Source organism: Ursus maritimus, unplaced genomic scaffold (genome assembly GCF_017311325.1).
Source record: "Ursus maritimus isolate PB19 unplaced genomic scaffold, ASM1731132v1 scaffold_17, whole genome shotgun sequence".
Lineage (NCBI taxonomy): Eukaryota > Metazoa > Chordata > Mammalia > Carnivora > Ursidae > Ursus > Ursus maritimus.
The window spans coordinates 47,397,161-47,410,109 of record NW_024424119.1 but is presented as its reverse complement, the minus strand read 5'-3'; the positions used below and the strand labels follow the sequence as shown (position 1 = coordinate 47,410,109).

The following is a 12,949-nucleotide window of genomic DNA, read 5'->3' as shown; positions in this document are numbered from 1 at the left end:
AGGCTCCCTGGTCAGTGGGCAGTCTGCTTCTCCCTCTCCCTCTGCCTGCCACTCCCCATGCTTGTACGCTGTCAAATAAATAAATAAAATCTTCAAAAAAAATTAAAAATAAATAAAAATAAAATGTTAAAATCTAAAAAACAAAAAAAGAAACTAATAGTTCTTTCTTGATCTTGGTTTCTTTTTCATGATACCCTGTTCTTGTTTTAGCTCCATGATGATATTACAGTTTGGGGTTATTATTTTTTTTTTTAAATGACCTTCTCTTTCCTGCATTTTCTCTATTTCCTGTTTCCTTTCTTGGGCTGACTGGTTTAGTCTCTCTTTCACATTAGAAGCTTTGTTTCTTTTCTTCTCCTCCCTTCCTTCCTCCTTCCCTCCCTTCTTTCCTTCCTTTTTTCTTGAGCTGTTACATTCACAAATGGGGGGCCTTTATTGCCACATTGAAACAAAGGCCCAGAGAAATTCATATCTAGTTCTTTTTATTCACTGGAAGCTTTCCTCACTGTCTGGGGCGTGGGGGGTGGGGTTCCCTGCTGTCCACGCTGCACATGTGCACCCCCACAGGACATGTTGATCGCTGGGTGTCATTATGGGATGCTGGGACCACGATGCAATCTTTGCATTGGGGAAGCATCTGGAGGTCTTTTCTCCAAAGCCAGTTTTCCAAAGAATGTTCCAGTCGGCTGCCTTGGGGTAGGGCTCCGGGCATTCTGCGAGCAGTGCAGGCCCCTGTGGGGCAAGCACTACTGGGGGCACAAGCTCACTTTACCCAGCCACCTGCTCGCAGACCTACACCTCACAGAGCCCTCTGCTCTGCCTGCTGTCCCCAGGGCTGGAGCATACCTGGTTTGATTCCTCCAGAGAATAAATGTCCAGTTCCTTCCAAGGAGATGAGACGATAAAGAGAAATTTCCTGGCTCTGCAGGGCAGGGGAGGAGGCTGGGGTCTGGTTCTCCTGTTTCCCCCACCTGGTGCCCTGGCTTAACCCCATCACGCTGGAACCTCCCACTCCCGAGCCTCTCAGGTGGGGCGGCTCAGCGTACCCCGTTTGTCTGTCCCCCTCCTCAGCTCCCAACTGCCAAGGCTCTTCCAATTCTCCTGTTTACTGGGGTCTCCTCCCACATTCAGCGCTGATAGTCTTTCCAGTCCTTCTCCATCAGGCTGGCAGTGTCTGGGGAGTTAAAGAGAGAAATGTGTGTGGTCAATATGCTTTATTTAATGAGAAGACATTTCTTTTTTTTTTTTTTTAAGAGTTTATTTATTTATTCGACAGAGAGAGAGACAGCCAGTGAGAGAGGGAACACAAGCAGGGGGAGTGGTAGAGGAAGAAGCAGGCTCACAGGGAGGAGCCCGATGTGGGGCTCGATCCCATAACGCCGGGATCATGCCCTGAGCTGAAGGCAGACGCTTAACTGCTGTGCCACCCAGGCGCCCCGAGAAGACATTTCTTTAAAAATCTAATTCTATTGATTCAATATTTATTTTTTTGAACTTCCTGATGGTAGCTTTTTCTTTTTCCTGATTAAATATTTATTAGTGATTTCTAGTTTTATTGCTTCAAGGCACAGAATGCGGCTCCAGCTGTGTCTTTGGGCAACTTTCTGAGGATCTCATGTCTCAATATATAGTCGACTGTGGGTAATGTTCCAAGCATGCTCAGAAAAAAGGTAGGCTCTCCAGGGCAAGAGCAAGGTATCCCTGCTTATTAAACATTATCAATTATTAAAAGCCTTGGGGTTCTTATTGTCTCCTTGATCTGTAATAAACTAATAGCGGTGGTGTGTTCGTCTCAAAGGTCATTGTATTTCTGTTGATTTCTTCCTTCGCGTTTCCAGTTTTTGCTTCCTCTGATACTCCTTAATGCACACACGGAGGTTCACGGCTTTCGTGCTTTGTTGCAGGTGCCCTCTGCCAACGTGCTTTCCGGCTCGTATCATAGCCACTTCCTTGCGTCCTATGGTGTTTACGTGGCGCTGTGCAGCAGAGGGATGGTGGTCCTTGACCTTGAGGACCAAGGACAGAGGTGCGGAAGCTGGGGGAGGGGGGCATGGGTTTGGCAACGAGGTGCTAGAGGTGCGGGAGGTGAAGCCGGGTGATGCTGGGCTGGAGGAAGAGAGAAGGTGAGGAGGTGGAGATGGGGTCCCCTGGGCAGCACACCTTAAAGAAGGTTGGCTGAAGGCGAGAAAACCCAGCCCGGAGCAGGTGAGCAGCTCCGGGGCTGTGGGAAAGAGCCGCGGGGCCGCAGTTTTAGGCATGGGGAAGGCAGCAAGGGTGAGAGTAGGGCCCTGGCCAGGGGCTGCCTCGGGAAGGAAGGCTGGGGCTGCGGGCTGTGAGCGCTGGGAGTGAGCCCGGGAAGGTCGGAGGGTCAACAGGGGAGCCTTGTCCCAGTGGGGCAGGAGGACGGCCCTCTGGGCAGGCAGGGCGTCGGGCTGGGAGATGGGAGGAGGCTCAAGGCTGGCTAACCCACAGCGAACAGGGGAGCGACACAGGAACCCACAGGGGCTCGGCGCGAAGGGGGGTGTTTTCTTCTGCTGTGCGCGGTCACCCAGAGAGCAAAGGCCGTGGGTAGACTCAGGGCTGATGTGATCAAAGAATATTGTCAAAAGGGGGCCAAGGAAGGAGACCACAGGGCTTACGCTGGGTGGGGAAGGCAGCAAAGACGCAGCAAAGACGCCCAGGAAGGAAGGGGGTCTAAGGCCGGAGGACTCATGTAGACTACGGGGAGGGGTGGATACAGGGACGGGGTCCTCACGGGAGACTAGAGGCTGAGAGTCAGAGGCCGGGGGGCTGTGGTGACCCGGCTGAGGGTAGGAGGGGCAAAGTCGGAGGGGCGCTAGGCAGGCAGGTGAAGGTGCGGGGCAGGGGAGGGGGCTACCGTTTCCTTGTGGCCGAGCTGTGAGCAGCATGGGTTTGGGGAGCACGAGGCAGCCTCTCCCCCACCGGAACCCCCTGGGTTTGGAGGCACCCCAGGGCTGAGAGGAACACGGGCAGGCTGGTGCGGTGGACAGTGATGTGTGTCTGTCCTACATTGTGCCACGCTGCTCTCGAACCAGCCCTCCCATCGTCTCCAAGGACGAGCACAGGCCTTCCCCTGGGCTCTCTCTCTGGGAATGCTGGACGGCAGGGGTCCGAGTCCCTGGCAGGAGCCAGAGATGCATGTGCAAGTGACAGACGGAGGTCTCCATCGGGGATCTGATGAGACACATCCCTGCCCCCTGTCGTATCTGGGCCCTGTGCCTGTGTCCCTTCTGAGGCGCTGGACTGAAGTCTGGACGTGCCCCCTCTCAGCTCTGTATCAACAGGACGGCCCCCTTAGGGTTACTGGGCGGTGCTGGCTCCTGCTGAGTCGACCCCCGGCTGCAAGGCCCCCGTGCATGGGAGCAGCCAAAGGGGTTGGGGAGCTGCTTTGTTCCAGAGGCCCTGGGGGGGGGGCTTGCAAATGGGTCTGACTCGTGAGACCCCAGGAGTTGGGGTCTCCCAGGCATTTGAAGCTTGGTTTGGCCCCCTCAGCCTTGACCTGCTGGTGACAGAGACCGAACTCTCGCCCCTACCCTGGAGCCAGATTTTAGAGACTGGAAGGCATTTGACGCAGAGCCTGGCAGGAGATGGTGCCTGCTGCAGGAAGTGCGAGAGCCACACCATCCCCCCGGGGCTGGGGGACCCCAAGAGCTCCCTTTGGAGCTTATCTGCTGGGAAGGGCCCTGAAGAAGGCCCTGCTCCACTCCCAAGGCCGAGAGACCCCACTCAGCCTGCTGGCGGAGGCAGTCCCAGGTCACTGGGTGAGCCGAGGCCACCACTCCCCCCATTCTAGGGGTATCCCCTGTCCACGACTGCCACCGGGGTGAACCCTGTCCTGCTGCCCCTTGGTAAAGGACAACATAGGCCCACAACTCAGGAGTCACCCCTGGAAAATCTCCCGAGACACAGCTGAATCGAGGCGAGTCAGGCTTAAAATAGCTAAATAAATCTTTAATATTTCTAATTGCAAATGTACAGAAATTGCACAGCCACACGTCTTAGAACACCGACAACTTTCTCTGTACATTATTACATGGTTAAAGTCGCAGCTGGAAGGAGGAGCTCCAGCCAAGACTCCAACGTTTGCATCTTTTTTTTCACATACTTACAAAAGGGGGAGCAAGGAGGTGGTGTGGGGCTGGGGGCGGCTTTGGGGCCGAAGGTGTAGAAAAGAGGGGCTGTTTCCCTGGACAGCCTGCCTTCCGCAGATGGGCGGGTGGCAGAGAGAGAGGCGTACCCCGGGGCAGATGCTCTGTGAGGGGGGCGGTGTGTGGAGCTCTGGCCTTGGTTCCCCACCCCCCTTCTCTGGGCAGTTGGAAAAGTCTTCACTTATAGGAAGTTTGGCAGTTTCCTTCACCCTCAACATAAAAGTTAAGCAAAAAGTCAGGCCTCTCTGTGTTGACAGGGGAGCAGGAAAGCTGTCGCCAGCAGTCCGGGCCTGGGGCCCCGGGGACCTGGGACCTTATCTTCCCACAGCAGGGCCTGCCTTCCCTCACTCCCTCCACCTCTGGCCCCCCGGCCAACTGGCCCAACACTGGGACGCAGGTCCTGTGTGGCCGGGACAGGAGGCCCTTTGTGGTCCAGTCAGGGCGCACGTCCCCAGCAGCCCGCCCAGGCCACGTGCCGCACAGCCAGCAAGCACATCCCGCGGGTAGGGAAAGTCCCCAACACCCACTCCCCAAACCTCTTCCTCCTGCCCAATACTGTTCTCTAGAATAAAAAATAAAATACACACCATCGGAGAGCAGCGGTCCCGGGCAGCCCTCGGCAGCCCCAGGACTAAAGGACTATGTACAACCATTAGCTGAAATAGTTACATTACAGTCGAACACCAAGAACATTTACAAAAATTGTCAGACTTGCAATTCAGATAAAAATCTGTGAAGAGTCTGTACACTTTTACAGTTTTTGCACTAAGTAGATAAGGCCCTCGGCCGGAGAGCTCACAACCCACGCCAGGGGCCGCCAGCACCAGCCCTGCGCGGGCCTCCTGCACCCTGCCGTCCGGGCCGGGGCCCAGGAACCTCCCCCATATTGCTAAGAGGCGCTCAGTCCGAGGTTGCTCTAGAGGCATCGAGGCATCGGTGGGAGAGGGGTGGGGGGAGGAGGGGAGGAGACCGAACCAGAGGACGTCATTGGGGCCGGGCCCTGCCTGTGAGGCCACGAGTGGGGGCAGGGCCACAGCCCCCATGGCCTTCCTTCCTGAGGTCTGTGACCCTCGGGGGCTGCCCTCTCCTCACCGGCCAATCTCCGGCCTCACTGAACTGCAGGCAGCATCTAGGAGCCCCTCCCCGGGAATGGGCCAGGATGGGGTGCTACGTGGTCTGGGCGACCCTTCCCACACTCCCCGACCCGGTGGGCTCTGTGGTGACCTCGGCCCCCCGCAGCAGCAGGCCACCGGCCCCAGGGGCGGGAAGGGCTCAGTACTCTTTCCGAGGGTCTCAGCTCCCCGAGACTGAGGCTGAGGCAGAGGGGGCGGCTCCTGCGAATCGCCCAGCCCCGGCTCCGTTGCCCTGGCTCCGCTGCGGGGCGAACGCCCAGCTCTCGCCGGAGATTACCCAGGGCTGGGGGTGGGAACAGGGAGGGACCGAGACAGACCCAAGCTCCTGCCCACCTGTCCCGCAAGGGGCGGGGAGCGCGGAGGGCTGAGAAGCCACAGAACAGCCTAGAGCTGGGGAAAACCGGCCCCAGCCGTGCCCCTCTCCTGTCTGCAGCGCCTGGGTCCTCGGCCGGGGCCCCGGGAAGGGTGAGGAGGAGGCCGGCCGCACACACGGGGCCTGGTGCAGGCCGCTGCTGTCTTGGAGAGGGAGCAAGTCTAACATCCTCCAGGGCCGCTATTTCCCATGCAGTGCGCACGCTCAATTTAAAAGGCCCCTGTGTTCCAGCAAGCGAGCAAGCGGGCTTTTGTTTCTAATGCATACTGTGAAAGGAAAAAAAATCACAGTTATCCACCTTCTCAGGGCCTGCTGGCATTAGACTTTCTTTTCACCATCCATCAGGGAGTATCAGCCATTCTCTCAGGGTGAGCACCAGCTGGCCCCTCCCTGCAGGGCCACCACGGCCTGGTGCGCTGGCCCAGGGGGAAGGGCGGGTACCAGGCACGGTGCCATCTGGGCCAACTCTGCCCAGATCTTTGGCTTTAGGGAGCCCCGGAGTGTCAGCCTGGGCCCAGGTGGCAAGTGAGGGAGGCTCTGGATCCTCCCCATGGAGATGAGGGCCCAGAAAAGCGAGCCAGGATCCTCACTGGGTCTATTTGGTAACACAAATCAGAAAGGGGGGGTGGGGAATCTGGGGACAGGTGCAGGAGGGAGTCCTCGGTTCCTCACAGCCAGGAAGGGTTCCCGGACAGGCCGCATGCAGTGGCAGGTGCTCAGGGTGGAGCCCTGCGGAGGACAGGAACTCCGACGGCTCCATCCTTCCCACCCTCTCCCTGCCTGCCAACCAGCCGATCAGCCCCTGGAACGGAGGGCCAAGTCCCCCAGGACAGGGGCCTGGGCCCCCACCTCTTCAATCCTCCACCTCTGCAGGGGCTCCCTCCCTAGGGAGGGCGTGGGGGGTACATGCACCTGGCCAGGTCAAGAAAGAAAGGTGACACACACCAAATTCAATAACCAACAGACACATATTTTGGCAGCCCCCTGCTCCCCCCAGGCTGTCCCACCCCCCCCGTGTGCAGTCTCTTTGGCCTGCACCGAACTCGCTTCTTGGGCCAGAAGAGAGGGGAGCGGGCCCCCGCTGCGTCAGTCTGTCGAGGCTCCCTCCGTGGCACCTCCTGGACCGCAGGTGGAGGGAAGGGGGGGGCCTGGGCCTCCCGCCCCCGCGCTGGGGCTCCCCGGGCTGAGGCCGGCCCCGGGCCACCACAGTCCTCCCTCCTTGGGCAGGTTAACAATGGCTGCTGTTTCGGAACTCGCCGTTCTCAGTGATCTGCAATTTGGTGGGGTTGGTGGGGGAGACGCCGTTACGGGCCTGCATGCTGTACCTCTCTTTCAGCTGCGTCAGGGCGCTCATGAGGCGGGCGTTGGCGGCGTCCAGGGAGGCGATGCGCTTCTCCTGGGGGCAAAGAGGGCATTAGCTGGGACCAGAGTGGGGGCCGTACCAGGACAGGGTCTCCCCGGGACTGTGTGTGCCCATCAGGGGTGCTGGGAGGAGACGTGGGGAGGACCGGGAGTCCACGGCGTGTGAGGGACTGGAAAGGCGCTGAGGTTGTAGGGCCGCAGGCGGGCCGGGGAGGAGGCTGTGGGAACAGGTGGCCTCAACGCCATGGCCGAGACCTCCTCGAGCCTGCCTTCCTGGGTCTCTCACATCACTGCTTCTCCCCAAACAGCAGCCTAGTGCTGTCGGCCATCAGCCAGCCGCCTGAGCGCCAAGGGTACAAGGTGTGTGCTCTCGCTCGTGTGTGTGTGTGTGTGTGTGTGTGTAACGCAGAGGTCACAGCTCCTGGCTGGTCCATGCTGTTTATAATCTGAGCAAGGCCTGGACCTATTCCTGGGTGAGTGAGGGGAAAGGAATGCAAGGAAGGGGAATGAGGCCAGAGTCTCTTACGTGCCTCCTCTCTCAATGCAGCCGGGAAGCCACAGCATCTGCCCAGGCTGCTGTCACCCCTCCCCAAAGCTTCCACTCTTTGGTCAGTACCCTTGGTGAAAGATGGTACCCACCAAGGTGCCCGAGTAGGGAAGGAGTTGTCCCACCCTTTTTGTAGCCTGTCCTAGTGAGCTTATGGTCCACTGAGACCTCCAAGTCTGACTTCTCAGATCAGAGATCCTGGCCTCCTATTCCTCCTCAGCTTTTATAGTGGGGGTATGACTGAGGATTTAGAGATGTCAAAGTCACCCCCCTCCTTACCCCAGGTCCTTTAACACCTAGGGGTGACCAAAGGGCCAGAACCCACCTGGGCATCAATGATCTTCTGTTTGGAGTCTACAGCTGCTTGCATCTCAGCATGGTCCTTCTTCAGCTCCTCCTCCACTGACATCAACCTGTGACCAGACACAAGGACAGTCAAGCTGGCACTTGAGGAAGCAGCTGAGGAGGTGGGGTGGGGCATGTGGGAAGAAGCCATCACACCTGCACAGAGGGCACATACTAGGAGAGCCCCTCCACCTGGGCTCCAACCACTGGCATGAGATCTGCTTCTTCCTTATACTTCGCCTGCTCTAGACTCTGTTCCCAAATCCCCCAGAAGCCCTTGGAGCTGCCCATTTCCTGATGTTCTTCCAGGAGCCAAGGTGGGTGGGAGTTAGATCTTCACCACCTCCCAGAACAAGGCAGGGGGTGTAACGTCAGAAGATCTGTGGCATGAGTGGGAGGGTGAAACCCCGAAGAGCTCTATGGCTTTCTCCACCCACTCGGCATTCACCAGGGCGATGCCATGATGCGCCCGGCACTGGACGTAGCGACATAAATAAGTAGAGATCTCCATCACTCAAAAAGTTACCAGGCAACGGGATCTAGACAGGCAGACAGTGGCCATACCCTGCATGGGAGGCCATGGGAACAGAGAACAGGAAGGTAGGTAACTGTCCCAGAAGGTGGGGTGGGCAAGGTCTGAAGATGCCGTCATGATTAGGGAAGACGGGAGGAACACCGTCGGCAGAAGCTCAGAGCTAAAGCATGTGTGTATCTGTCACCAGCTGCTCCTTCCCCGAAATCCCTCCTGGCCTTACCTCGCGGGTCCTTCATGCACCTGTCAATCACAGCAGCTCATACCCACCCTTCTGATGCTCTTCCATTAGTTTCTGGACCCCACACTCTCTGGGCTTGCCTCCTAGCTGGCAGGCCACCTCTCCGCAGAGGCCTGTCTTGCCTGCCCCCAGCATGTCAGGGCTCCGCGGGGGTCTGTCCCAGCCTGTTGTTCTTGTTTTCCACACTCTTCTCAGGCAAGCTCGCCTGCTCCCAAGGCTTCATGCCCATCACTGCACAACTTCTCCAGGCCAGCAGGGCAGTCCCCTAACCCCTGGGTGGGTACTGAGCCCCTGACACTGAAGGTGCATGGGGAGGTCAACGGTGCTATGGCAAGTACCCACAGGGCCCTTGTGAGAATTCAATGGGATCAGCAGTCAGAGGGCACTGGTCAGGAGGAAGGGGGGAGGGGCCACGCCAAGGGGGGGTTCCTTGTCACAGGAAGATCAGACATTGAGTAAAGCCTGTAAGAAGTGGAGAGGGAGGACCAGGGAGCAGAGGGGCATTGGATGGTGTCGATCCGAAAGGAAATCACACTAGGGGAGAGAGACTTGTGCTTCCGGTTGGTGGGAAAACAGAGACCAGATTTACCTTCCTGCCATCAAACAATGACAATAAGAAACTAGAAAACCAAATGAAATATATGAAAAAATGGTTTCCTGACACTGAACAACAGGCAGTGTGTCCTAAGAAAAGGGAACACACAAGCTGAGACCTGCTCACTGCCTGGAGTGTCCAGGCCAAACCGAAGAAGGGCAGTAACGTCACGGAGTTGAGGAGACCCAGGGAAGCAGTGCCCGAGGAGAGGAAGACACAGAGAGAACTCCACGTATCTCCTGAAAGTTCCCTTTGAGTCTTTGGCTGGGGACGGGTCTGCAGGCCTATGAGAACACACCAGGCTGGGGCAGGAACCACTGAAACATGAAAACAAAACAACTCCAGGCAGAGCTTATACCCTACCTGGCAGAGTGGAAAGACATACTAACACAGAGACATAAAGCAGAATCCCCAGAAAGAAATTGCCTCGGCAGTGGAGCCAGATTAGGCTGGATTAAAGGCTGTTCAGACTCACCCCAACCAAGCTTAAACGTAAGCCTCTGAAGAATCAAACTCATTCCAAATAACCTCACTGTGTCCCAGAACAAAGCCTCAAAAATATTTAAAAGAACACAAAACATCCCGCACCTACATAAAAGTCACAATGTCTGGCATCCAACCAAAAATCACCAAACATAAGAGAAGTAGAAAAACAGAACTGATAACCAGGAAGAAAATTAAAAAAACAAAAACAAACAAAAAACCCTCAGAAACGTCACAGATGACGGAATCAGTAGACACTTTTGAAGCAACTATTGTAAACATATGCCACATGTTTGAGAAAACAGAAGAAAGCATAAGCATGATGAGAAGAGAAATGGACAGAATTTAATCCAAGCTGAAAGTCTGAAGGTGAAAAATATAATATCTGAAATGAAATGAAAAAAGTACTAGGTAGGATTAATAGCAGATTAGACACTGAAGAAGAAATGATTATTCATCTTGCAGACATAGGAACAGAAATTATCCAAGATACAACAGGAAAAAAAAAAAGTAAAAGAAGGACACAACAGAGCGTCAGTGCAATGTGGGACACTATGAAGCAGCCTACCGTATGTGTGATGGGATTCTCAGAAGAGAGACTGGGGAGGCAGGACGGCATACCTACAGATCCAAGAGCTCAAACCTGAGAAACTTGAAGAAAACCACGCCAAGGATCATCATAATCAAATTATTGGCAATCAGTGATTACAAAAAAAATCTTAAACACAGTCAGAGAATAAAGATATTTTAAGTACAAAGGAACAAAAGTAATGACAGAATCCCTACTATTACAGCCTGACAGTGAGGGCCCAAGTGGGCCCACTGCCTGTTTCTGTCAATAGCCACACCACACACATAGTTCCGCTAAAACAGCAGAATTGAACACTTAAAAGAGGCCAAATGGCCTGCAAAGCCTAAAGTATTTAATATCTGTCCCTTTAGGGGAAGCTTCCAACTCTTAACCTAAAGTGACAACAGAGATACAGCTAATAAGCCAATAAAAGAGATAAAGTGCAATCATAAAAATGCTCAGTCCAAAAGAGTACAGGAAAAAAGGGAACAGATGGTACGAATAGAAAACAGCAGCAAGATAAGAGATTTAAACATAATTATATTGATAACTACATTAAATGTAAATGGTCTAAACACTCCAGTTAAAAGGCAGAAACTGCCAGATTAGATAAAAAGCAAGAACCGACAACAAGGTGTCTATAAAAGAAACTCATTTATATAGAAAGACACAGATAGGTTAAAAGTGTAAGGATAGGAAAGGACCTACCTGGCTAATACTAATCAAAATAAAGTTGGGACACCTGTAATCAACATCAAACAAAGTAGATTTCAGAGCAAAGAATATTATGCGGGATAAAGAAGGTGATTTGATAATAATAAAGAGGTTAGTTCATCACCAGCACGTAACAATCCTAGATGCGGATGCATAGTTTCAGTGTACATAAAGCAAAAACAAGAGAAAAGAGAAATACAGAAATCCATAATTATGATTAAAAATGTCAATATCCTTTTCTTAGTAACTGATAGAACTACTGTAAACAAGTAGACAAAAAAACTAATAATATAGAAGGATTCAAACAATGCTATCAACCAAATTGACAACTAACATTTCCATTAGGGAGGAAATACAGAGGGATGGGTTAGTAGAAATAAATGTGTTAGGAAAGCCACTGAACTCAGAGACCACGCACCCTTCAGAGAAGAGATACGAAGAGGCGGTGGTTAGTTTGAGAAGCATTTCCATCCTTGGAACCACACAAAGTGAGCCGAGAACAGAGCTGGCGGTCAAGTGAGCAGTGGATTTCCAGTCACCCCAGTTATAGGCCCTCTACTCACACTAACCATTTTACAACGAACAAACCCACAGGGAAGCGAAGCAAACAATAATTAGGACAGAGAAACAGCCAGCCTAAAGAGGAAGAACCTGGAAAGGGTTTCTGTAGTGGACGAAGCATGAGGCCAGGTGGGGAAACTTCCTGGCTATGGCACACCTGCTGGACCTGTCCGAATGACAGACTCTTGTACCGTGCATACAAGCAAGCTGTAAAACCCACACTGTCTCCTCTTCTCCCTGGTATTATTGTCACAAAGAGGTGAGCTTCAGGACCGGGACACCACGGGAGGGCCGGGATGCTACACCTTCACCGTACGCCCTGCCTACAGACGTGCAGGAGGCCGGACCCACGCTGCCCGTGGGTGGAGACAGAGACAGAGAACGAGAGAGACACACACCACAGCATGTGACATCCAAGCCAACAACAGAGATGAGAGTCAGCAACAAGGCTCATGGTCCCCTGGAAATCTTTCCTGGATAACCCACAGGCACCTTAAAACTCAACAGATCCCAAACTGGCATGGCTGGGACACCTAAACTCCCGAAGATCCCCATCGCAGCAACTGGTACCAAGACACCCAGATGCTCTTGGTAGAAATCTGGGGGTTATTCTGCCTCCTTCTCCTTCACCCACTGAATGTAACTGACACTTATCCCTCCTTTTCCTGCCCTGAACTGGGTCCTCATTATGTCTCCGGGCACCTCCAATCCTAGCTCCCCTGACCGTGCTTACCAAGCGAAGAGGACTCCTTACAGGGGTCACAGGCCCTGTGTGAGCTGGCCTTGGTTGACCTCGCTTCTGTCTGGCCCAACTGTGCATTCTACCATCAACGCACTACACGAGGGCTCCCCACGCTCCAGGCTGCCTCCCAGCTCTGGTCCTGTGCCACTATGTCTCCGCTGCTGGGGACACTGTCCTCCTTCCTCCTGCCACTCTTGGCTCCTCCTGCAGCTGCTCAGTCCTTCCTTCGATCAGGAGGGCAGTGCACAGGGCTGCCCACTGTGTGTGTGTGTGTGTGTGTGTGTGTGTGTGTGTGTGTGTGTGTGAGAGGGGGGACCAGCACTGCCCAGAGCAGGAAAAGGCTGCCCTCACCTGCTGATGATGCCCTTCATCTGGATGTCCTTGTCTTCCTGCTGCCGCCGCAGCCGCTCCTCACCCTCCTCCAGCCGTGCCTGGTACTCCAGCACCAGCTTCTGTGTCGTCTCCTCCTGGCACTTGAACAGGGTCTCGTACTCCTCCAGCTTCTTGGTAGAGATTCGCAACTTGTCCTGCAGCACCGCCAGGTCCTGCCAGGAGGGCAGCGTGCCACGGGCACAGCACCC

The 12,949-nt window shown here is 54.4% G+C and overlaps 1 protein-coding gene across 5 annotated transcripts in view; it reads right to left on the bottom strand.

The window, feature by feature from the left end:
* Positions 1 to 509: 509 nt before the first annotated feature.
* LOC103670492 (DAB2 interacting protein) overlaps positions 510 to 12,949 on the bottom strand; it is a 30,742-nt gene continuing 18,302 nt past the window's right edge. For 3 of the 5 annotated variants that reach the window (XM_040631828.1, XM_040631832.1, XM_040631830.1), the window contains 4 exons: positions 12,720 to 12,913; positions 7,910 to 7,997; positions 7,001 to 7,071; positions 510 to 1,174 (listed from right to left, as the gene is read on the bottom strand). In XM_040631828.1, coding sequence (XP_040487762.1) covers positions 1,024 to 1,174; positions 7,001 to 7,071; positions 7,910 to 7,997; positions 12,720 to 12,913 — 504 coding nt within the window. In that variant the 3' untranslated portion in view covers positions 510 to 1,023. Of the gene's footprint in view, positions 1,175 to 3,951; positions 7,072 to 7,909; positions 7,998 to 12,719; positions 12,914 to 12,949 lie in introns of those variants that run through there. The other 2 variants (XM_040631831.1, XM_040631829.1) reach the window with 2 other exon arrangements.